This window comes from Onychostoma macrolepis, chromosome 23 (genome assembly GCF_012432095.1).
Source record: "Onychostoma macrolepis isolate SWU-2019 chromosome 23, ASM1243209v1, whole genome shotgun sequence".
Taxonomy (NCBI): domain Eukaryota; kingdom Metazoa; phylum Chordata; class Actinopteri; order Cypriniformes; family Cyprinidae; genus Onychostoma; species Onychostoma macrolepis.
The window spans coordinates 22,442,406-22,466,512 of record NC_081177.1 but is presented as its reverse complement, the minus strand read 5'-3'; the positions used below and the strand labels follow the sequence as shown (position 1 = coordinate 22,466,512).

The following is a 24,107-nucleotide window of genomic DNA, read 5'->3' as shown; positions in this document are numbered from 1 at the left end:
CAGACCCTAAACAGAATGCACTTCTCCTGTAAAGACCACCATATTAAAGACCATCTTTGCTTATTAAAAGCCTTTAAGTGCCTCACATTGCTAAATAAAAGTGAAATAATAAAGAAAAAAACATGTTGGTTCAATGGCTTGTGAACTAAGTAACCTTAGATATCAATAAACTGCTCTGAGAACCCAAACATTATAAACTGAGAAAATCATTTTTTTCTCCAGAGGTTTGATTTAAGCTAAAACAGTCAAGAGACAAACATTACATTTGTAAAAGAGAGAGAGTGAGATCAGACCAAAAGCTCACTAGTCACCTTCAGACAAATACACTAGTGACCTCTTGTGGCTGTACTGAGCATGCAAAAACCAATACCAGACCCTAAAACCCAGATTAAAAGAGCAAAACGGGAGCCTAAAGCTCTGACCTAGTTCTCTCAAAGTCTAAAGACAATTTAAGGACCGGACTATCAATTTTAATAAAATTCTATTCATTTTACATTGGTTTTTAAGACTCATAGTCAGTCATGATCCCTTCACCCAGACCAAGGTCACATTTTATGATTTAAAGTATATAGTATATGTTCAACGGAGCCTTCAAGAGCAAGGCATGTGATTCAGATTTCTGGAACACAATAATAATCAGATTAATATGATGTTTGGGGTCAGTACGATTTTTTTATTTTTTTAAATTAAAACATTTACTCAACAAAACACATATTAAACTGATAATAGTAGTGATTTTTACATTGTTACACGAAAATCTATTTCAAATAAATGCTGCTGTTTTCAACATAACTAATAATAATGTTTTCAACATATGATTATTTTTTAAGTATCACGTGCCACTGAAAACTGGAGTAATGATGCTGAAAATTCAGCTTTGCATCACAGGAATAAACTACATTATACAATTTATTCAAATAGAAAAGTTATTTTAAATTGAAAAAATATTTCACAATATATGTTTTACTGTATTTTTATCATTATCAAATAAATGCAGCCTTGGTGAGAATAAGAGGCTTTCAAAAACAAGCAAACGTACTCCAAACATTTGAGCAGTGTAAATGCAAACCCAAAAGGACCCAAGTTAATATCTAAAGTATAATATTTACAGTATAAACATTTCTCTTTCAAAGTTAATATTCTGTCACCACTTGGCTTCTTCTGGTTTATGTGACAGATGTTTTTTACATTCTCCCTCCATTACTAGAACCTCAAGTTCATTAAAACACTACATCTATATAAACTTATCCACTTATCTCGGTCCATCCCGGAACTCTGTTTGCATCCTTCATCTGACGTGTAGTCATGCCCAGAGGGCACAGTAAAGCTCAGAATCAAATCTTAGCTCAAGGCTTCATTGCAGACAGCAACCAGACCTGTCTGTCTCTTCCACAGCTCTCCTATGCATTAAATATCCACGTGAACTAATAACATTGTGATCTGATTACATTTTCTTCTCCTCAGAGACAATAAAAACACATTTAATTTATAAACTCATGTACTTGGGCAATATTTTATTTATTCATCACAGGTTTCAGCTGCAAGGGTCTGAAAGGAGATAAATGGTGCTTTGGATCAATTAGCCTTCCATCAATGCTCAGTTATAAACTATACAAAACTTCAGCAGTTTATTTCCTTTGGACATCATTATTATTCTGGTCAAAGAGCAGTTTTCCATTTGGATTTCTTTCAACTGCACACCACAAACACACACACACACGCACGCGCACACACAAACATTACTCAGCAATACCAGCTACATTCATTTAATAGATGCCGTGCATATATCAAGACAGACATCCATGCAACGTGTGCCGATCTTCTAGTAAAAGTGAATATACAGTGCAACCAGTCAAAATGTAATGTCAGTCTTTCATTATTTCCTTCAGTCCATCAAGCTCCAGTTGGTTCGAGTGTATATTTCAAGCACACAGGGGGAACAGACTGAGTATGCCCAGATGAGAGGGGCATGTAAGCTGGGGTGGGGCCTGAGGTGACAAGGGAACTTGGATATTCAGATTCATTTGCCAGACTTTTGAGCTTTCTGGGCAGATTTGGTCACTTTTCCGCTGCCGCCGATCTTCTTCTCCACGCTTTTGATGACACCGACTGCAACAGTCTGTCTCATATCTCTGACAGCAAAACGTCCTGGGAAAACACAGAAACACACACATTTCTTTTAACATGAAAATTGCTTCATAAAAACAGCGGGTCAAAAGATATGAGAGACTGTATAATGAAACAGGCCTAATCGTCAGTTTTATTGGAGTTGCAGCATCTGAGGAAATGTAATCCAGAGAGAGAATGTCAAAGGGATGATGTGGAGTCTCACATCACTGATGAGTCAGACCTTTAACCTGACAACGACTGCAGTGAATCTCATTAATCATGAGTGACCAGCAGTGAGTTGCGATAAAAATATCAAGGAACTAATTAGCAGAGCCTTGCACAAGGTTTTATTATATTGATTATGTGTTGGTTTGACATACAAATTGTTGAGTGATTTTTTTTTTTCGATGTTAAAATTATTTCTACTATCCCTTTTTAATGTTTTTTTTTATGTTTATATTCAATTTCTATGAATATTTTCCACCCCATCTCTGTTATCATTAATAAGCGCCCAAAATAAATATTCATATTGTTAGAAATACAGAAAAAATAAAATAAATAAGCAATGCAAAACAAAACAAAAAAGGAAAACAATGAAAAACAAAACATAAAATAAAAGCGAAGCCAATCTAAAAACAAAACAAAAAGCAAAACCAATCAAAACATAAAATAAAGCAAAGCCAAACAATATTAAAGAAAACTACATTTAAAGCAAAACAAAAAAGAAATCAGAGTAAAAAACAAAAAGCAAAAAAAAATAAAATAAAAACAAACCATAAAAGCAAAGAAAAACTAAACTTTAAAACAAAACAAACAAACAAAAAGCCAAATCGACTCATAAGCCATTTTATGTAAGGTTGGGAAGCGGACACATACCCAGTGGAGGGTACTGAGAGAAGCTCTCCACACACATTGGTTTTCCTGGGATCATGTCCACAATGGCAGCATCTCCAGACTTCAGGCTTTTAGGGTTGTCTTCCAGCTTCTTGCCTGAACGGCGATCAATCTTCTCCTTAAGCTCAGCAAACTTACAGGCAATGTGAGCTGTGTGGCAGTCTATGACAGGAGAGTAACCTGCGCTGATCTGTCCTGGGTGATTCAAAATGATGACCTGATAAAAAGAGAGAGAAAGAATAGAAATCCAGATAGAGATAAAGAAAGATATCAAGACAAACAAACAATTCGACAAAGACTGTTGTCCCACCTGTGCTGTAAACCCTGATGCTTCCTGAGGCGGGTCTGACTTACTGTCCCCACAAACATTACCTCTTCTAATGTCTTTTACAGACACATTCTTCACATTAAAGCCCACGTTATCTCCTGGCAGAGCTTCGCACAGAGACTCGTGATGCATCTCCACCGACTTCACCTCTGTAGTGATGTTGACTGGGGCAAAGGTCACCACCATACTGGGCCGCAGGATACCCGTCTCCACCCTGCCCACCGGCACAGTGCCTATACCTGAGAAGCAAGACATGGCATCTCTGAATAAGCATGTTCTGTACACATAGTGATGTAGCAAAGCTTTCTGAACTCAAAATATAACTACAAGTTGATCTTAAAAATTATATCATCCTATAAAATGTGTGGGTTAATCCCACCTCCAATCTTGTAGACGTCTTGTAGGGGCAGACGCAAGGGTTTGTCAGTGGGGCGTGTTGGAGGCATGATGGTATCAAGAGCTTCCAGTAGAGTAACGCCACTGGAATGCTGCTCCTTTCTGTCCAGCTTCCAGCCTTTAAACCACGGCATCTGCACAGCACAAATGAGATGATTTTATTAATCAAATCACTTGCATTCTGCCAACAGTTTAATTGGTAACTGCCAAACGGTATGAGGTTGTTAGTGAAAACGAACAAACACGCACATGCCAAGGAGACTCACATTAGAAGACGGTTCCAGCATGTTGTCGCCGTGCCAACCTGAAATTGGGACGAAGGGCACTGAAGCAGGGCTATAACCGATCTTTTTGATGTAGGCGCTCACTTCTTTAACGATCTCATCATAGCGTTTCTCACTGTAGGACGGCTCCGTGGAGTCCATCTTATTGACAGCTACAATCAGCTGCTTGACGCCCAGCGTGTAGGCCAGCAGGGCATGTTCCCTTGTTTGCCCATTTTTAGAGATGCCCGCCTCAAATTCACCCACTCCAGCTGCCACAATTAGAACAGCACAGTCCGCCTGGAAGAGAGAGCCACATTGTTTAAAGATGAACATACTAATGTTTTGCATGGGTCACTCAATCTACAGGCTCGTAGGGATCGATATGCCACTAATTCTTGTAAAATACCTGAGACGTCCCAGTGATCATGTTCTTGATGAAGTCTCTGTGTCCTGGAGCATCTATTATTGTTATGTAGTACTTGGTGGTCTCAAACTTCCAGAGTGAGATGTCTATGGTAATTCCTCTCTCCCTCTCGGCCTTCAGCTTGTCCAGAACCCAGGCATACTTAAAGGAACCTTTTCCCATCTGCCAAAACAAAACTATGTGAGCATACAGGGGGTAAATGCCTTCACTGAGGAAATAGTTAAGTTGTGTGGACACAAAAGCAATCGTATTTAAAGATTATGACAGTACATATGTTATTTAAGAAAAACAACACCTATATAGTAATGACTTCTCAAACATTGATATTTTGCTTGGAATGTATAGTGGTGTTCAAGAGGTAGAATTTGGAATAAAAGTATAAAGCTAATTTTTATCCAGAGTAATGAATCTCTGCTTTTGTAGGGTTAAATCTGTGCAATGCCAAATGTGTAAACTGCAAATGCAGTGTTAAAAAACTTGTCAACCCGGACCTCATAATAGGAATGTTTTAGATTCAAATCATGCAAGCGTTCATACATCATGCCTACCATTTTGCCCTTGAGCTTGGCTCCAGAGAACTATCCCTTTAATAAATCAAGTAAAAATTTTCACCATGGAACGTTGTAGGTTATAATCATGTAAGAGATACACAATGCCTCAACATTGTGTCAATAGTTAAACCACTTGCCCCAGCTAACGGTCTTTGTAATAAGTGTCTTAAGTTTCACAAATGGAAGGTTGTGGGTTCATATCCCACAGGTGTCCACACACTATGCCTCAGCTTTGTTCCATTGAGTTAAATCACTTGTCCCAACTGACTGTCTTTGCAAAAAGTCTCTTTAACAGTTTTCAAAGAAGGAAGGTTGTGGGTTCATATCCCACAAGGGTCCACACACTAGGCCTCAACATTGTTCCGTTGAGTTAAATCACTTTCCCCAGCTGACTGAGCTTATAATAAGTCTTATGACAAATTTCACAACTGGAATATTATAGGTTCAAGTCCTAGAAGTGTCCGTATCTTGTACCCTTGAGCAAGGCAGTTGCTCTAGACAACTCTCACTCTTATAAACTGCAGTTTTCACAATGATCCAGCACAGTGCTGCTAGGATAAAGAAGCTTTTAGGTCAGGGATGGGCAACTGTGGTCCTGGAGCGCCACTGTCCTGAAAAGTTTAGTTTCACCCCTGATCAAACACACCTGCCTGTCATTTTCAAGCAATCCTGAAGACAAAAGTAAACATTTTCAGGTTTGTTCGATTAGGATTGGAACTAAACTCTGCAGGACAATGGTTGTCAAAGACTGGAGTTGCCCATCCCTGATCCCTGTTGTTGGTAAAAACCCTTGCTAAGACCGATAATGTTCAGTCAAGCTATGTACCTAACATTTAGTAAACCTATAACACAAATCCAACAGGCTTTGTTGTGCACACAGAGTTTTACTACCCTACATTTTGCTATTTGAAGAACAAGTTACCCTCAAAGACAGAGGTCAGGTGTAAGACCCACTGGGATTGCACCCATTTACTCAGGTCTCATACTCGCAGTCTAATGTGCGTCAGGAAGACGGAAGTGCTGGGCCTGACTAATGGTTCTGCCTGCTCCAGAAATCCATTTATCTTTTCCTATCATCTCCAATGGCGTCTTCCAAAGAGTAAATGTCTCAATGTAATTACACAGCAATTCTCCCTCTGCTCTCCAGTGCACGAAAGGAGAGGAAGGCATAGTGTGATTCATGATGAGATTCTTATATAATTACCCTACACAGTAAGTGGGTTGGAGTTACCCATCATTCAGCACAGACCACAATTCTCACAACACATCAGGGATTTGGCTATGCCGATAAGGTCACTTAAATTTAAATGGAAGGTGCAACTGAACTCCTTTTCCTTTGATCAATGTTTATTACTTTACCAACTTAAAATTATTCAGAATCTGGCTTCAAACTCCCTTATTTCACTTCACTTCAACACAAAATTGTTTGAGATCCTGTTTGCCTACCTCAGCAGCCTCTTTTTCAAACTTCTCGATGGTTCTTTTATCAATTCCTCCACATTTATAGATGAGATGCCCAGTGGTGGTGGATTTCCCAGAATCAACATGGCCGATGACCACAATGTTGATGTGGATCTTCTCTTTCCCCATGATGGCAAAGGACAAGAGGAAAGGATGGGAACGGATGGAGCTTTCTTCTGTCTACAGCCATCACAGACAAAGAACATTTGCACACAGACACACGTACTTTCATCTTAAGATCACAATTCAGTAAACGGTCTTCAGAACACAGCACAACTAAGCTATTCAAGGTCATTTCTGAACATAAAATGGGAGATAAATATTTCAGATAAAATACACAACATAATTAAAATGATGCAATTATAAAACATTGTATACTATATAAAATATTGAACCGTTGTCATGACCAATACATGAATAAGACAACTATTTGACCTCAATCATTTTACCAGTTTACCAAAAGGCTTGCAAAATTGCAATCTCAAAACATATTATTATTCATATTATTCAGACCAAACAATCATAAAAAATATTGTACATACATTTTCAAAACTCATTCCTTACAAGTTTACAGACCCCTTTCAGAATCTGTAAGATAACTATGCCTTTTTTTCTGGCTTTTTAGTTAGTACTACCCTGAAGACATTGCATAATATGATATCTGAATATATGAAACAAAAAAATTCTAAATTACACAAATCAAAAAAAAAAAAATGTACAAACCCTTGGCTTTCAAGATATATGTTGCCTATCTGAGCATGTTATTGTTTTAACCATAGTCAAATGAGTTCCTCGATTGTTAAAGCTGGGTATTAAAATCATACCTCCACCGTGGGAAGAACTCAAATGTGCAGAATATGCAAAGAACTTACAGTACCTGGAGGCTTTTTGTCAAAAACAGTGGGTAGCTTCACTGCTCGGGACAAACCAGAGACTCATGCACAACATCACAAAAGCCTACGAACAGTATTTGATGCAGGAGGAAACAACATGAAATTAAGGTACAAGGGTATGTAAACTTTTGAACAGGATGTGTAAATTCTGCTATTAATTTTTCTTCAAACAACAAGTAAATATTTTGTTGAATAGCTTCATCAAGGCAGTACTAAATAAAAACACAGATGAGAAAAAAGCTGAGTATAGTTAAAGTCTATCAGCAGGAGGATGTTTGTGGCCTCTTACCTGCAGCTGACAGGCAGACCCTGTTCTCCCCTCAACAAACAGACTGTGCTCCTGCAAAGGTGGCGGCACAGTCCAAGTCTGTGTGCGTAATGAACTCACCCCACTTTGATACAGCAATGCGGCACTCAAAGTGGGGGGAGGCTGGTGGTGAGGGACTGCAGTGAGACAGCTGCAACAGCAGCAGAAACGAGCTGAGAGGAAAAGTACGAGAGATGAAGGAGGAACACACTGGAATAGAGCAGCGTTCAGTGACTCAGCAACTTATCCTCAATTAACTCCTGCTGGATAAGAACCGGATTGGCTCCCTGTGTGGGTCTGAAATATGACACCGACAAATTCCTAATATACATGTATTATTATTATTATTATGAATGTTTATTACCAGGATATTCTAGATGTAACTATTTCTGTCTTTAGTTAGTATTTTAGTACATCAGAAATTGTGTTTATCATAGGGGTCTGATCAGTTTCCTGGTCTGTTCTTTGAAAATTCATCAATAAATTATATTTTGTCCCCCATTCTTCTGCTAATTTGATATAGATACTTCCATTTAATGTATGTTTTGTAGAACACATCAGAAAACCTCATGATCAGGTCTCTCAGACTTTATTTTTATTTGCCTCTTATACAGACCAAAATACTTCTATTGGTAATTGTAAAAAAAAAAAATAAATAAATAAATATTATATACACACACACACACATATATATATATATATATATATATATACACACATATATAAATAATGTATGTATATGTATATAATATAATTATTATTTTTTATGTTCAAAATTTATTTGAAATGGAAATCTTCTGTAACATTACGAATGTCTGTCACTTTATGAACCCAATCTTTTCAACAGTAGTGTAAGTATCACCTGCTGACAGAGTAAAAAAGGTGCCAGTGTTCTTCGAAGCATTGCAAGATATTTGGTTTCTAAAATGACCTAAAATTATAAGATTCTCCTGTGACGTCACAGGAACCATTTTAAATTCCTTTTTGGATCATTTATGTTTACCAGAATAGATCAAAGGGAGGCTAACATATTATATATTGTTCATTGTCAAATTAGAAATTAAGAAGTCAAATTAGACCAACATGGTTCACTACCATTTTTTTAATCAGGGACATACTCCTGATGTGTTTAACACACATTCGGTCAAAAATTTTAATCAAACATGACTCAGAAACAGTGCAAATATCAATCACTATTTCCTAAGCACTTGATCAATGACCGTCTAATTGGCTAACAGAATCAAGTTATTTCATACAGTTAATAACACATCTAGCTCAGCTTATTTGCGGTGTAAGTTCTAATAAATCACACAACAAACTAGTTGATTCTCTGGTCCGTCTCAAGAACGTCAGCTCTGACGAAAATAAAATAAAGCTACCACTTAAAATTCCCACAAATCTTTTTAAAAAGTTGCTGTTTTGTTTCCAAACTCAGCAGAGGAAAGCTTATTTGTTTATCATAGACTTTCCCCATCAGTCTAGTCAGATCCTAAACAACCACCAAAGACTTTCCTTCGTCTGTATTTCCTCCATCTGTCAGTGAACAGCTCAGAACGCTTAAAGCACAGGAACGCCTCTCGCAGTGAACCTCTGGACTGCAGATAACGTACACGAACATCACACATCCCCTGCATGCCATGTCATTTCACTTTCACATTGGCTCTAGCGCGACCAATATTAGCTACACCTTTCTCCGTCAGTTCTTTTCAAATGTCTGATGTCCCAAGTCGTCCTGCTGCAAGCTGCGGCTACGTCCTGCGGCGCTTGGCTCCACCTGGGCTGGAGGGGTTGCTGGAGTTCATCACCTTCTCCACGGCTCGACTCCTCTTCCTTTTTTCCCCGGCTGATTCTTTCGACCCGCTGCCCGTCTCACCTGAGCCCCCCCTCTCTGCCCGCTCTCGCTCTTTCTCGCGCCCGCTGCCCGACCTCTCCGACATCTTCACGGAGGAATTGCTGCCTGACGAACGGAAAAGGGGGGGAGGAAATGGGGAAAAAAGGGTGGGATATGGGAACACAAAGAACAAACCATATTAAAAACACTAGAAAATTAATTAAATTAATTATTTCTATCATAAATAAAAAGTGGTGTGTAATTTCTGCACTAAATGAAGACCGACATTAGCATAACCAATTGTCAAAATTAGTGGCGGAAGGACCTGTTTGTCCAAACAATGGTAGACAGAGAAGAATATTGAGCAGACATTTTTGCAATTCAGTTTGGTGATGTTAGTGTCACAGAAACTACACACTTCACCTTTAACTGCATGTCTATAAAATTGCCATTTATAGATAACCTTTTTTCTAAAACATATCCTCTTAATTAGTGCTGAGAGAAAGGTCAACCACATTTGCATAATCAGCTTTACATAACAGCATAATTTGCCTTCTTAATAATTCAAGTATTTCTTCTAAAGCATCTGAAACTCAAGCACTAATAATGTGCTGACTTCCAAAAAATGCTTTTGCCATAAAAAAATACCCACATCCCCCAATAAAGCCATTTCTGATGTTTCTGCTATATTTATGACAAAGCTGCTTGTTTTTAAACCTTTTTAGTTAACAGAAACTGGAAATATAATATACGATTAATATAATATACTCCCAAAATATAAATATGTGCATAACTGCATGTTCTTCAGTAAAAACACTAGGTATTGAGGAAAAATAAAAATAAATACAGTTTCACATCACATCTTAGGTTTTATTTTAATATTTTAATTTAGATATTTTAAGAATTATTTATTCATTTAAATGTATGGAATCCTGCAGACCCTTCAAAAGATTCGCTGAGGCCCCCTTGTGGGCCTTGGCCCCCTGGATGATCAAGAAATAAATCTCTGGTACTAATAAAGTATTATTTTCACCATTTTCCACATTAATAAAGTCACTTAAAAACTTCTTACATTTTTATAAATGTGTTTATGAGCAACTGAGAGCTCACTGAAAGGCAAATAGCTAAGTCATACACATGACCACTACTTAAAATGTAACGGTTTAAATAGATAGTTCACCCAGAAATGAAAACTGTCATCATTTACTCACCCTCCTGTCGCTCCAAACCTGTAGGAGTTTCTCTCTTATGTTGAACATAAAAGAAGATATTTTGAAGAATGCTGGTAATCAAACAGTTGATGGTCCCTGTTGACTTCTATAGTATTTCTTTCCCTTCTATGGAAGTCAATGGGGACCAACTATTTGGTTCTTCAAAATTCTTCAAGATACCTTCTTTTGTGTTCAACATAAGAGAGAAACTCCTACAGGTTTGGAACGACAGGAGGGTGAGTAAATGATGACAGTTTTCATTTTTGGGTGAACTATTACTTTACGCCTTCATTCACATATAGTTCACCAATAATCCAAAATCTATCCATTAAGTTACTTCAAGTAGCAGGTACTAGACTGGCACTCTGTTCCAAACCCTACATTTTAGCCGAATATTAAAGGCCCCGATATGCTTCAAACGAAATCGAAGAACGAACTGATAAGACGTCATTTCGAACAAAATCAGGCAGAAACGAAGTTCGTTTTGAGTTCATTTCGGCAATTCGAAACAGCTCACCAATCCGAACTTTCTGGGGAGCTCGTTTTGGCTCCTAAACACCTTTGAGCTACCATTGGTCCGTGGCGATTACGCAATCGTTGGGTGTGTTCTGGAACTCCACCTTCTTTGACCACATTTGATATATCCGCACCTGTACGATCGCTCGCGGAGAGACTTTAAAGATTCAGAGAAAGCATTTAATTCCTAGAAAGAAATTGCAACGAAGCTTGGTGTTGACGACCCGGAGTTATGCAAAAAGCGACAGAGAAACATCAGATGCAAGTTTTCCAAAGCCATGAAAAGAATGAAAGTAAAGAGTAAAGATATAAGGTAGCAAGTACCAAATACATGCATTTCAAATAAATGTTACACCATACTGCTGCTGCTTTTGTTCTTTCAATAAGCTAATTTAAAAGTTATACGATAAATGAAATGCCAAAAGAACATACAATAATAAACCTTTGTTTTTATCAAATTATGACAACACATAAAATAGAAAAACGTGTAATAATTTATCCAGTGTAATAAAAGACCTTGATACACCATCGTTGTTGTGTTTAGAGCAGACACGTGAGCGTTGCGACACATGTTTACATTAATCTACACCCCGCCTCCAGCAGCGCGGGGGGTGTTGGAACGTTCGAAAACAATGTACCATCACTTAGCCTTTTCGAACTTCATTTTGCCCCTAAATGAAGAACGAAAACTAACTTTGTTTGAAGTATATCGGGGCCTTTAAGACAGCACTGTGGAAAAGGAATCCCCTAATGCGCTACAATGTGCAGTGCAAAATCCTAGATGGGCAAAGCAAGAGAAATGGTAATGGTTTTAATTTCCATTCAGTATTTGAACCTATATTTGTGTACTCTGTATATTGTTGTGTTCACAGCATGTTGTAGTTACCACAGTTCTTCTCAGAGCTGTTCACGTCCTTGGACTCGGAATCTTGGCAACACCATTAATGGCTAAATTAATCGGTGTAATTTGCGTCATCAACAGACAAAACCACAATATCTTATTACTAGTTACGAATTTGTGTATGATGTGGAACAGGTTGTACAAATTTGAGCTCTCAGAAAATTCCAAGTTTACAAGTCAATGAGGACATGAATGATTTTTTTCAAGTCATACACTCATAATTATGATAATTCTGAAATAATGTGAACACACCTTATGCTTATTAGCTTATTGTATCGTAAGCAACATGCTAACACAACATTCTACTCAAAATATGTTTTGAGTGCATGTGTGCTATTTGTATGCCTACATAAAGTTGTGTGTTTTGACATGACAGCACAAATTGCCTTTTTAAGAATTCAAGTATATGGTAAAGAATCTGAAATGAAAGCTGCAAGAATGTGCTGACTTAAAATCGATTCAAGAAAATGAACTTTTGACATGAAAAATGTCTAATAATTATGATACCACTGCCTATGTAGAGGGTTCAAAATCAGTCATTTATAAAGTTGATATGCCATGTAGGCAATAAGTATGGGGCAAAACACCAGGTTTTGGAACAGAACTTGTATCTCTTATGGTTTTCAAGCCTAGAATTATGTTTGAGATTTTAATAACCAAATTTTACTGTCTGCTTTAACAAATAACAATTTTCAGATTGAAGGCTGAACCAGCGTATATTATTTCTTCAACCTTGACTGGAAATTTCGGAAAAGCCGGTGAACTTGCAAGGGATCTCATTATCATATAAAGCTTCTGCTGCTGTTCAACAAACCCTCAACATGCCATGCTTCATACACACAGAGAATAATAACAAGCTAGGGTGCACAGAACACACAAAAAAAGACAAAAGAGAAAGAGAAAGAAGGACAGCGAAAGAAAGACGGAGAGAAAGACGCACATGGTCAGAGGTCTCTGAAGGCTGTCTACAGAGGCCTCTGGTAATGAGCTGGTCTGTACTGAGCTCAAGCTGGAGTTTTGGAACAGAGCGAAACGTTTTCTTCTGTCCATACCTCGCAAAATCCTGGCCAGCCATACTGGGACCCAGACCTTTGAAAATGAGACACAAATGACCAGTGTGAGCCACGCTGAGCTTCACGCCAACTGGAGAACGATCCAGAAAAAAAAAAAAGTGATGCAATGACGCAGGTTTTAATAGACGGCTTTCGTCAAAAAAGAAAAAGAGAGAAAGAGAGAGAGAGGGAAAGGAAAAAGAAAGGGGTGAGTAGATGAGATTAAAAAAAAAAGAGAATGAAGGAGAAGAGAACCTTCTTCATGGGTTGCAGGTGGGTCACTTTCTTCTTTGAACTCTTCCTTCACGTCATCTTCAGATCCCACTTTACCTGCGCAAAGACAAAAAGAGCTTTTAAGTAAATCAGTAAAAACAAATGGATCAACTGTAAATCACAATACAGAAACTAAGAGCGGCTCACCTTCCTTGACATCCTGTATGATCTCTTCAGGCAGCACAAAGCTCTTCTCTGAGTTTGGAAACGGGAGTATTTCTGATTCGTGCTGCAGCAACAAAAATTATGAATAATGATTAATGATTAGATTTGAGGGGTATTGTATAATCAACTTTCTTTTAACCCTGTTGGAAATTACAGCAATAAAAGATGACTAGTCAGCTGATAATTTGTTATAATTCATTTTATAATAATTAAATGATAACTTCTGATAATAAATGTAATTAAATATAGTTAATTCTATACAATATATATATATATATATATATATATATATATATATATATATATATATATATATATATATATATATATATATATATATATAACACTCAAAAGACTTCAAAAGTAGAAAATTTATAATAAATGCTTGAAACTATAGTTATCAATTAATTGCCCTGACATACAGTCATGGCCAAAAATATCGGCACCCTTGCAATTCTGTCAGAAAATGCAACCCTTCTCTCAGAAAATTGTTGTAGTTGCAAATGTTTTGGTGCTCGCATGTTTATTTATTTTTTTGTTTGCATTGGAACAACACACAAAAAAACAGAGAAGAAAAGTCAAATCTGATACAATTCCACACAGAACCCAAAAAAATGCACTGGATAAAATTATTGGCACCCTTTAACTTAATATTTGGTAGCACCCCCTTTGGCAAAAATAACTGAAATCAATCACTTCCTGTAACCATGAATGAGTTTCTTACACCTCTCTACTGGAATTTTGGACCACTTCTTTTGCAAACTGCTCCAGGTCATTCAGATGTGAAGGATGCCTTCTCCCAGCTGCTGTTTTGAGATCTCTCCACAGGTGTTCTATGGGATTCAGATCTGGACTCTCCAGCGCTTTGTTTGTAACCATTTCTGAGTGCTTTTTGAAGTGTGTTTCGGGTCATTGTCCTGCTGGAAAACCCATGACCTCTGATGGAGACGCAGCTTTCTGACACTGGCCACTACGTTGCGCCCCAAAACATTACGTCTTTGGTAATCATTAGATTTCATGATACCGTTCACACAGTCAAGGCATCCAGTGCCAGAAGCAGCAAAGCAACCCCAAAACATCTTTGAACCTCCACCATGTTTGACTGTAGGGACTGTGTTCTTTTCTTTGAAGGCCTCATTTCTTTTTCTGTAAAAAGTGCCATGATGTCCTTTACCAAAAAGCTCTACTTTTGTCTCATCTGTCCACAGTACGTTCTCCCAGAAGGATTGTGGTTTTGTCACATAAGTTTTGGCAAACTCCAGTCTTGCTTTTTTATGCCTTTGTGTCAGCAGTGGTGTCCTCCTGGGTCTCCTACCATAGTGTCCCTTTTCATTCAGATGGCAACGGATAGTGCGAGCTGACACTGTTGTACCCTGTGTCTGCAGATCAGCTTGAATTTGTTTGGAAGTTAATCGGGGTTCTTTATCCACCATTCGAACAATCCTTCGTTGTAATTTTTCATTCATTTTGCTCTTCCGTCCATGTCCAGGGAGGTTAGCTACAGTGGCATGGGCTGTAAACCTCTTGATGATATTGCGCACAGTGGACACAGGAACATTAAGATCTCTGCAGATGGACCTGTAGCCTTGAGATTGTCCATGTTTTTCCACAATTTTTCTCTCAAATCCAGAGAAAACTCTTTACACTTCTTTCTTTTCTCCAAAGGTTGAGTCAACTTTTCTCCATTTTAACTGGTTGCAAGTGTGATTACCAGGGGTGTGGACTCGAGTCACATGACTCGAGACTTGACTCGGACTCGAGTCCCAAATTTGATGACTTGCGACTCGACTCGACATAATTAAAGAAGACTTGAGACTCGACTTAGACTTTGACAGCAATGACTCGAGACTTGACTTGGACTTGAGCCCTGTGACTCGGAAAGACTTGATCAGATCAGCGTCATTACCACTCTAGACGGGTGCAGCGTGCTTGCGCTTGACTGGCAGTAAGCCAGAGACTGCGTTCAGGGAGCACTTGATATACAGTATATGCTAGTATAAATTAATGGAGTAATAGCATAACCGAGATACGAAAAAAAAAGTAGTAGCTATCTCCGCTCGTGAAAAGCGCTGCCCTGCCCGTTTGATCGCCGCCCAGCAGACACACGGAGCGGGCATGAGAAAGGAGAGGCGCTGCCGCGATCACTGGTGCTCGCCTCATCATCACCGTGACCGCTGCTGTGAAATGCTAAACATATTCCTCACTTCTTCTGTTTGTCCGACGCCGAGGTGGACCATGAGTGACAGATCCGCATCCCGCCACGACCCCTCGCAGTTCTACCAACTGGATGTGCTTTAATTTTTTTTTTTTTGTCAGATCTCCACTGGTTTTGTTCAATCAGTTGCATATTTTAATTGCATGTGCATTTTATTTTATTTAAACCTCAGTTACGTTTAAAGTTAATCCATAATCAAGATTTAAATCTGAGTTTAAAGTTATGGTGCAAATATTACTTAAATCCAGGATCAAAATGATGGGTTAGAATGTAAACCTGCTTATTTTTAAAGGTTTAACGTTTGGTGCAAAATAATTATTAGATAAACCTTGATTTAAGCTAGATTTTAAATTAATTATTGCAAAAAAAATTAGCTATAATTTGAAGAAAAAAAATAAAGGAGCAATTGGCCTAATGATCATTTTAAAATATAATTTGAAGAAGTGTTCTTTCACAAAATGATTTGTGAATTGTAGTCTATATATAAACTCAGTGTTTCCCCTACCATTATTTTAGGGGCAGCCCGCCCCCCCCAACGGCACCCCCCGCCCCCCCTTGAAAGTCAAGTTAATTTTATTTTCTCTATAGCGCCAGACCACAAAAGTCATTATTCAATGTTACCTTCCCTCTAGAACAGGTCTATACCTTGTTCTTTTATTAAACAAACTAAATAGCCTAAATAGCCTGTTATTTATCTTATTTGCACGACGGCATGTCATTTCTGTCTCTACGTTACATGATCTCGCTCTCTATATCGCGCGCACAGCGGAGTTCCGCCCCGGTTCACACACACACACACACACACACATAAACGTAAGCGCACACAGAAGTGAGCACACGCCCACTCCTATTTGTAAATATTAAGCAGCAAAACGATTATTTAAATATGACTTCTGCCTGTCTCTGTGTTAATGTATGCAGGGGCGGACTTAGCGATTTGGGGACCCTAAGCAAATTCCAGGTATGGGACCCCCATACAATAACTGTGTCCTTTTATGCTTAACCCCTATTTTGCTCGCTCGCTCTAGTTTTTAGTTTATTTATCCCTTCACAACCAGTAATTAGTCAACTTGCTGCTGTTCTAAAGCCAAATTAGGCTACCTTATTTTTTTATTTTTTTTTTCGGATCACAAAAGGAAGACATTATCAAAAAGAAATAAATAAAAAAAGAAAAGAAAAATGCGTGCACTTGTCTATTTAATAAATTGTAAAAATTTTCAATCTTTTTACAAACATAAAACTATCCCTTGCAACTCATTCCATATTCCAAGTGTTTATTATAACCCTTATTTTGCTTGCTCGCTCTAGTTTATAGTTTATTTGTACCGTCACAACCAGTAATTTGTCAACCTGATGCTGTTCTAAAGCCAAATTTGGCTACCTTATTTTTTGAGATTAAAAATGAAGACATTATCCAAAAAAAACTTGCACTTGTCCATTAATAAATTGCAAACCTTTCCAGTCTTTTTACAAACATAAAATTATCCCAGGCAACTCATTATATATTCCAAGTGTTCTGAAGGCATACTGTAGGCTTTGCTGAGAAAAAAAATCGAAAATGATTATTATTAAGGGAAAATCTCCAGTCATTGCATTCGTGCATTTATCTGATCTGTGACAGTTCGCGCCGGTGCGCCTAGGAGAAGCACACAAGAGAGTCATTTTGAAACATCAAGATAAATAAAATTGTGACTTTAAACACAATACTTTCTTTACTGGGGTGAATATCTCTGTTCTGAGACAGTAAGACAGCCTAGAATGCGCGCAAAGAGCGCTTCCTCATAATCACTATAGCTGTCTCTCACTTCAGTTCATTGCGATCTCATGACGTTCCGTTAATAAGCTCTACACTGCACAATGAATCTCTTATTTACATCGTATCTACACTTTGTTATGAGATGATCCCCGAACTTGCAGAACTCGCAGCACTTGACAAAAACTCGGCATTTTGATTGGTAAGTGGATTCTAACTTAAACACTTCTGGTCACTGCGTTCAAGAAATCAGCGCACATGTCTGTGAACGGCTACACTGCTCAACGCTGCAGATATGTTTCGCCAATATCAGATGGGGCCCCCTGATTCCACGGGGCCCTAAGCGGCCGCTTACCTCGCTTATTGGTTAAATCCGCCCCTGAATGTATGGCGCAGACGCGCGGGTTTGTTCACTACTCATACAGAAGCGCTCGTGACGCTTGCGGTGATATTAACATCTGCCGCCTCACTAAATGAGGACATAAATACACGAACAATATCTCCAGAACTGCTCTGAGAGTCACTTCATAAGCATTTGACCGTTTCATTTGAGAAAAACTATCCTCATATCATATACACAGAAATGTAAAGGTATTCACGGCAACCCGTCAAAATAAAAGTTCGGTTTCACTTGAAGACATTGGGCAGAACGTAATAGACTACTACTATTAAAACCTTATCTTTAAGGAATAATCATACAATGTCTTCAATGTTATTATCAATATTAGATCCCCTTTATTTTCCCAAAAAATAAGATTTGTTTGATTTTTATTCATTAAAATATAAATTAAAGGAATGTTTTTATGTCCGGAAAAAAACTGAACATTTTTGAATGACTGTCTTCATGAGTTTGTCTGCATCCATATTGCAGGTTTCCTCTCACATGTAAAGCATGGTAGCAGTTATTTCTTCTAGTTCTTTCAAAGCGGTTCTTTCTGAGTTTCTGCTCACATGTTTCATCGAGGTTCCAAATAATGGCTCATTGGCTTAGATATAACAAACACCTAGCATATATTCTTCTTATGCACACATGCAAAGTATTTCTAAAAAAAGTATTTCATAATTTCTATGAAATTATGTTGTCTTTGATACTCTGTTACTAATAAAATAGACACTGCTTGTCCTATTTTGGCACAATCCCTAAATTGAACTTGAGTAGTTTTACTAAGGGCACCCATCTCACATGAAATTAAACTATGTAAAAACATATTCTACCCGACTTCCTGATATAAATTACTATAAATTTGATATGGGAATTAATACTGAGACACTAATTTGTGCAAAGAGCACTAATGACTTGTTTAAGACTTAAAGCTAAAAGTTGAGGACTTGCAACTCGACTTGGATTTGCCTATTTTGACTCGAGACTTGACTTGGGACATGTCTGTCTTGACTCGGGACTTGACTCGAGACTTGAATGCAAAGACTTGAGATTTACTTGTGACTTGCAAAACAATGACTGCGTTTACATGCGCACGAATATTGCGATTATTTCCAATAATCAGAGTAAGGACTTAATCGCATTTTGATGTTTACATGTCAAGAGCAAAGCTCTTACTCCCGTTTACATGCAATTTCCATTATTCTTATTATTCGCTAAGAATTGTGGTTAATTTTTTTTTACTGCCATTATTCACATACCCCACTGGACAGCACAAATGATGGACTCAGAAAGAGCAGTGTTACTGGTCACTGTTTTAATTTATTTACGTCTAATGCATAATGATTTTGTATGGCTGTATTCCACGCTTTTTCGGCGCCATATAAATATGATGGAATATGTTTGCCTATACGCTGCCGTCGCGTTCTGCTCGCCGTTTCTGGATGAGGGTAAAGAACAGAGACTGCTGGCAGCTTGTTGTGTTTTCCTCAGAATGCGATGCTTTCTTCCCCTCCATCGTTTCTAATCTTCGTATTATTACAGGTGCGTGTCACGTTATTCATATATGTCACAAACGCATGCGCACTTTGGTCAGAGCGGCAATACTGCGATTAAGGTGTTTACATGCCTATATATTCCGATTAAAATGTTAATGTTAATTATATGATTATATGATGTCCTATGTTAATACGATTATGCTTGCTGCGATTATGAGCTTAATCGCATTATTTAGATCGAAGTATTGCGTTTACATGAGGTAAAGCATAAATCGCAATATCGCCAAAATCTCATTATAATCGCATTAAGAGGGTCCATGTAAACGCACTCAATGACTTGGTCCCACCTCTGGTGATTACTATATTGCCCACACCTGTAACTTACCACAGGTGTGTCTAAATACAGATTACAGGAGCATTACATGCTTGAAAAGCAATTATTTCTGACAATTTTGACAAGGTGCCAATAATTTTGTCCAGTCCATTTTTGAGTTCTGTGTGAAATTTGATCAAGTTTGACTTTTCTTCGGTTTTTTTGTGTTGTTGCAGTGCAAACAAAAACAATAAGCACGTGAATACCAAAACATTTGCAATTGGAACAATTTTCTAAGAGAAGTGTTGCATTGTCTGACAGAATTGTAAGGGTGCCGATATTTTTGGTCCATATATTGACACTATCATGGATTTTTATTAATATTTTGAATTTGCTTATTTTTATATTCTCAGTATATATAGGGCTGTCAATCAACGAAAAAAAATGAATCGTGATTTATCGCATGATTGTCACGAGTTAACTCGTGATTAATCGCAACTTAATCACACATTTTTATTTGTTCTAAATGTACCTTAAATTAATACTTTTCAAGTTTTTAATACTCTAATCAACATGGGCATGGACAAATATGGCTGCTTTATGCAAATGTATGTTTATTATTATTGAAACCATAGTCAGCATAGAGCATGCATACTAGACATGTTTCAAAGATCATAGATGTTTTTCAAAGAACTTGTTCACGTCTATTAGACACATGAAAAAAAATTGGTTCCCTTTACTTCTCTTTCTTTGCACTGAGCAATTTACTGACCTTTTTACATTTTTGCACGACAGGGCAGCTCACTTCTTCTGAACATTCAAAATGTACATTTATTATTTATTTTTAGATTTGTTTGCCTCTCTGTGTCCACATACTGTATTTTGATGCAGCTAAAATCTCAATAAAACTGTTTTCATTGATAAATTTTACTGATAAAGTTTCTGTTGTCAGACAACAGAATTAATTTGAAATAGTGACTGAAACGCGACCCATTAAAGTCCCCAGATGCGGACGGCCAAAGTATACTTTGGCCTTAAGACTACATAACCAGATCTCCCTTCCAAGATGTTAATCTGCACAAAAATCCTGATAATCGACTGATGAAATCAAATACACATAAGATAATGACAATAGCTGTGCTGTGATTTCGGCTATACTTGCATGTAAAATTAGAGAAGCAACATAATATCTGTGTTTAACTGAAAGCGTTGCTCCTCTCTGCCGCTCGCTGAACAAAGCAGACGCACAGAGAGAGAGAGAGAGAGAGAGAGAGAGAGAAAGAGAGAGAGAGTGTGTGGGAAGGCAAGACCTCACGCTCACGCGGCAGTACCGGCGAATCTCAGAAACTAAAGAAGGTTTGGGCAAACCCTACAGATTTGACTAAAGGGGTCTGCAAAGTCGCTAAGTTGGCAACACTGTGCATCTCCATTTCTCCAACTACGGGCTTTGCCACGGGTCAAACAGAGAATGCACGCTGCGTTAATAGAGAATGAGGAGTTACGTCACAATCTTTTCACTCCGCGTTGCATTTCGGGAAGGCTCCGCCATATTAGCAGGATACACTACATGGTTACTTCTCATTCTCTATATGGATAACTGCTTATCTTTTGTTTTGTCTTTGCCTTTAAGTTAAACAATCATTCATTCTTCAAAGTATCGTTTGCAGGGAAGAGAAGCTAATTTATCACACTGCATGATAATTAGATATAGATAGTGAGATAATTAGATTTAGATTATCATTGCATGATAATTAGATAGGTTTTGTTGAATTTCATTTACAATGTTGATCTGATTACCATGAAAACATTGTCACCCGCTGGACGCTCGCTGCTGCTTCAGCCGTCATATTAAATTATCCAAATAAAAGTTTGTTCAACAAGCTGACAGAAGTCGAACCATTTCTTTGTTGGAAACTTTTAAATGACAAAGTATAATTGTTGTCATTATAAATATTCATTTTGTTCCATGGCCATGGAGGAGAATCAGAGATTGCGGATCACATTCAGCAAACAGTCACGAACTCACTGTACTTTTTATATTTATTTTAACAAATGACAAGCAAAATCAAATCCCTAGGAGCTTGTGAACAGTTTTGTAGCATTTTAAAATGCTGGATTAATGTACTAAGACAGTGATGCTAAAAGACATGCAGGTGAGCCAGAATATTAACGCGACATGTTGAAACATGCATGAAACAAGCATTTTCCCTCCCTTTAGAAAACCGTAATGTAGAAAGCGCTTATGGATTAAGACAGTGATATTTAATGTTCATATTTTGGGCTCATCTGTTTTTCTGCACATATGATTTATTAGTAAGGTGTGTACAGAATGTGATCTTTTATTATCACTGTCTCGGTGCATTAAGCGTGTTCTTATGAGAAGAAAATGCTTAACGTAAATAAACGCGTGGTGTTCACATTTTGAGCTTATATGCGTATCTGCACATATGCTTTACAATTTTGTCTTTATCACTTGGTACATTAAGCCACTTTAAGCATTTCAGAAAGTCCCCTGTTCAAGTTCTAATTCACAAGCCTAGTGAGAGTCATACTCGCAAAGAAGGTAACGTTAATTATTAAACCAACAAAATCAAATCTTTCAAAAACACACAGAAATGTGATTCTTTTATTGAGTGAGAGGCAGTGGGTTTAATTAGTGACATCAACAGATTTACTATTAGGCGTCTTCTCCGCTTCCTTTGGTGTTTTTACACCAAAAAACATTCAGTTATTATTCAGTTTTCTCTCAGAACGATGATCTGAGTTGCTATTGCAATTCTCGATGCAGCATGAATGACATACAATTGTGACATTTTTCACAATCACAACAAAAAAAATCAAATACTGCCCTAAACTCAATAGCGGAAAGGCAGCGCTATCCTGCAAATAAGGCGGATAAACAAATCAGTTTCCCAGAACTTAACGCAGCGTTACATCACATTCTCATTCTCTTTAAAGGCGTTTTTCTCAATATTTTGATTTTTTTGCACCCTCAGATTCCAGATTTTCAAATAGTTGTATCTCAGCCAAATATTGCCCTATCCTAACAAACCAATTTTGAAAAATTGACACTTAAGACTGGTTTTGTGGTCCAGGGTCACACACACATATATATATATATTTATTTTCCATTTTTTATTCTTTTTTGGTTTATTTTAATACATTAAGTTAAACTAAATGAAAATGATTAATGTTGCCTTGCAAACAAAAAAAAACCAAAGTACTTATTTTATTTCAGTTAAAAAATATTTATTATAGTTTACATTTATTTTATTTCAAGTAACAAAAATGTATTAGGGTGTAATTTAGTATTTTTCTCACTGGTTTTTTTATTATGTTATTTGCATAACAATGAGAAGTTGAACTGAAAAAAGTACATTTTCAATCTAGAGTTTTGAATCCCACATATAATACATTACGTTATTGTGATGTACAATGCATGCAGTGAAAGCAAATCATAAAATAAATCTCATAAACCCAAGAAAGCAGGAGTTGAGTTGTCTTACCAGCGCCTGCATGTCATACATGGTGCTCAGGTGATCCCAGATGACTTTAGATGACACCTGCCTGCCGATGTTCTGACTGAACTTATCGCGAATACAGATCATGTGGAAATGTCGATTCACTCCTGAAGATATGAGACACAGAGTTTCACAGAGACACTCACCTTACAGCACAGAAAACACCTTTGTGTTGCTGTAAATTAGCCTAGCCATTATGCTATCATGCTAGTTAGCAGTCGCGCTAATGTTTGCTAACATCAACACACATTCACCGCTACATTCCCTCCATAAACACAATAATAGTGCTTTAAAAAATACAAATATTCAACGATAGTCTACAATATATCTCAAAACTGTAACAAAGCCGTGCATGCGACCACTATATTCGATTTTCTTTTAACAATTAGCGAATGGACTCGATAAAGCTCAATAAAGAATCACTGAAAAACCTTCAAATTATCTCTAAAACGCTTTATCGGTATTTTTAAATCTGATTGGTATGATTAAATAATTGTATTATTAATTGATTTTAGATACTTAAGAGGTAAAAAGGAGCATATGGTCTTATTTATGATGTTATAAGCTATTGTTTCACGTGTGGAGCTCAGGGCCTGTTATTCACATAAATCAAGAATGAATTCATCTTACCTACGGGTTTATGACCCAGCATTGCGTGAAAAAGACACACTTCTACTTCTTGACTCCATACGATCGATTCCTCGGCGGTACAGATGCCGGTTTCTGCTTGTTTTTCGTCGGATGGCACAGTCTCCGCTTCCCCCATGTTTCTGCAGTGACACACACTCACTGATGCTTCACTCTGCTGCAGGTCCAGTTCATCACCACAGGACTCAACACAGCGATCAC

The 24,107-nt window shown here is 37.6% G+C and overlaps 2 protein-coding genes across 4 annotated transcripts; both read right to left on the bottom strand.

The window, feature by feature from the left end:
* Positions 1 to 1,499: 1,499 nt before the first annotated feature.
* Positions 1,500 to 8,237, bottom strand: eef1a2 (eukaryotic translation elongation factor 1 alpha 2). Of its 2 annotated transcripts, XM_058762838.1 has the most exons (9): positions 7,612 to 8,237; positions 7,307 to 7,386; positions 6,415 to 6,609; positions 4,400 to 4,579; positions 3,994 to 4,290; positions 3,711 to 3,861; positions 3,314 to 3,570; positions 2,986 to 3,220; positions 1,500 to 2,148 (listed from the first exon to the last, which is right to left on the bottom strand). In XM_058762838.1, exons 3-9 carry the CDS (start codon positions 6,556 to 6,558, stop codon positions 2,021 to 2,023), a joined length of 1,392 nt encoding a protein of 463 aa, XP_058618821.1. In that variant the 5' UTR covers positions 6,559 to 6,609; positions 7,307 to 7,386; positions 7,612 to 8,237; the 3' UTR covers positions 1,500 to 2,020. The 2 variants fall into 2 exon arrangements, with proteins under 2 accessions (XP_058618821.1, XP_058618820.1); XM_058762837.1 differs by lacking the exon at positions 7,307 to 7,386.
* A 465-nt stretch (positions 8,238 to 8,702) lies between these two features.
* On the bottom strand, positions 8,703 to 24,107 carry mrgbp (MRG/MORF4L binding protein). 2 transcript variants are annotated; one of them, XM_058762840.1, is made up of 5 exons: positions 23,889 to 24,101; positions 23,244 to 23,365; positions 13,561 to 13,642; positions 13,396 to 13,470; positions 8,703 to 9,586 (listed from the first exon to the last, which is right to left on the bottom strand). In XM_058762840.1, the coding sequence occupies exons 1-5, from the start codon at positions 24,022 to 24,024 to the stop codon at positions 9,378 to 9,380; spliced, it is 624 nt and encodes a 207-aa protein (XP_058618823.1). In that variant the 5' UTR covers positions 24,025 to 24,101; the 3' UTR covers positions 8,703 to 9,377. The 2 variants fall into 2 exon arrangements, with proteins under 2 accessions (XP_058618823.1, XP_058618822.1); XM_058762839.1 differs by lacking the exon at positions 8,703 to 9,586 and adding an exon at positions 10,927 to 13,177 and having other exon boundaries at positions 23,889 to 24,107.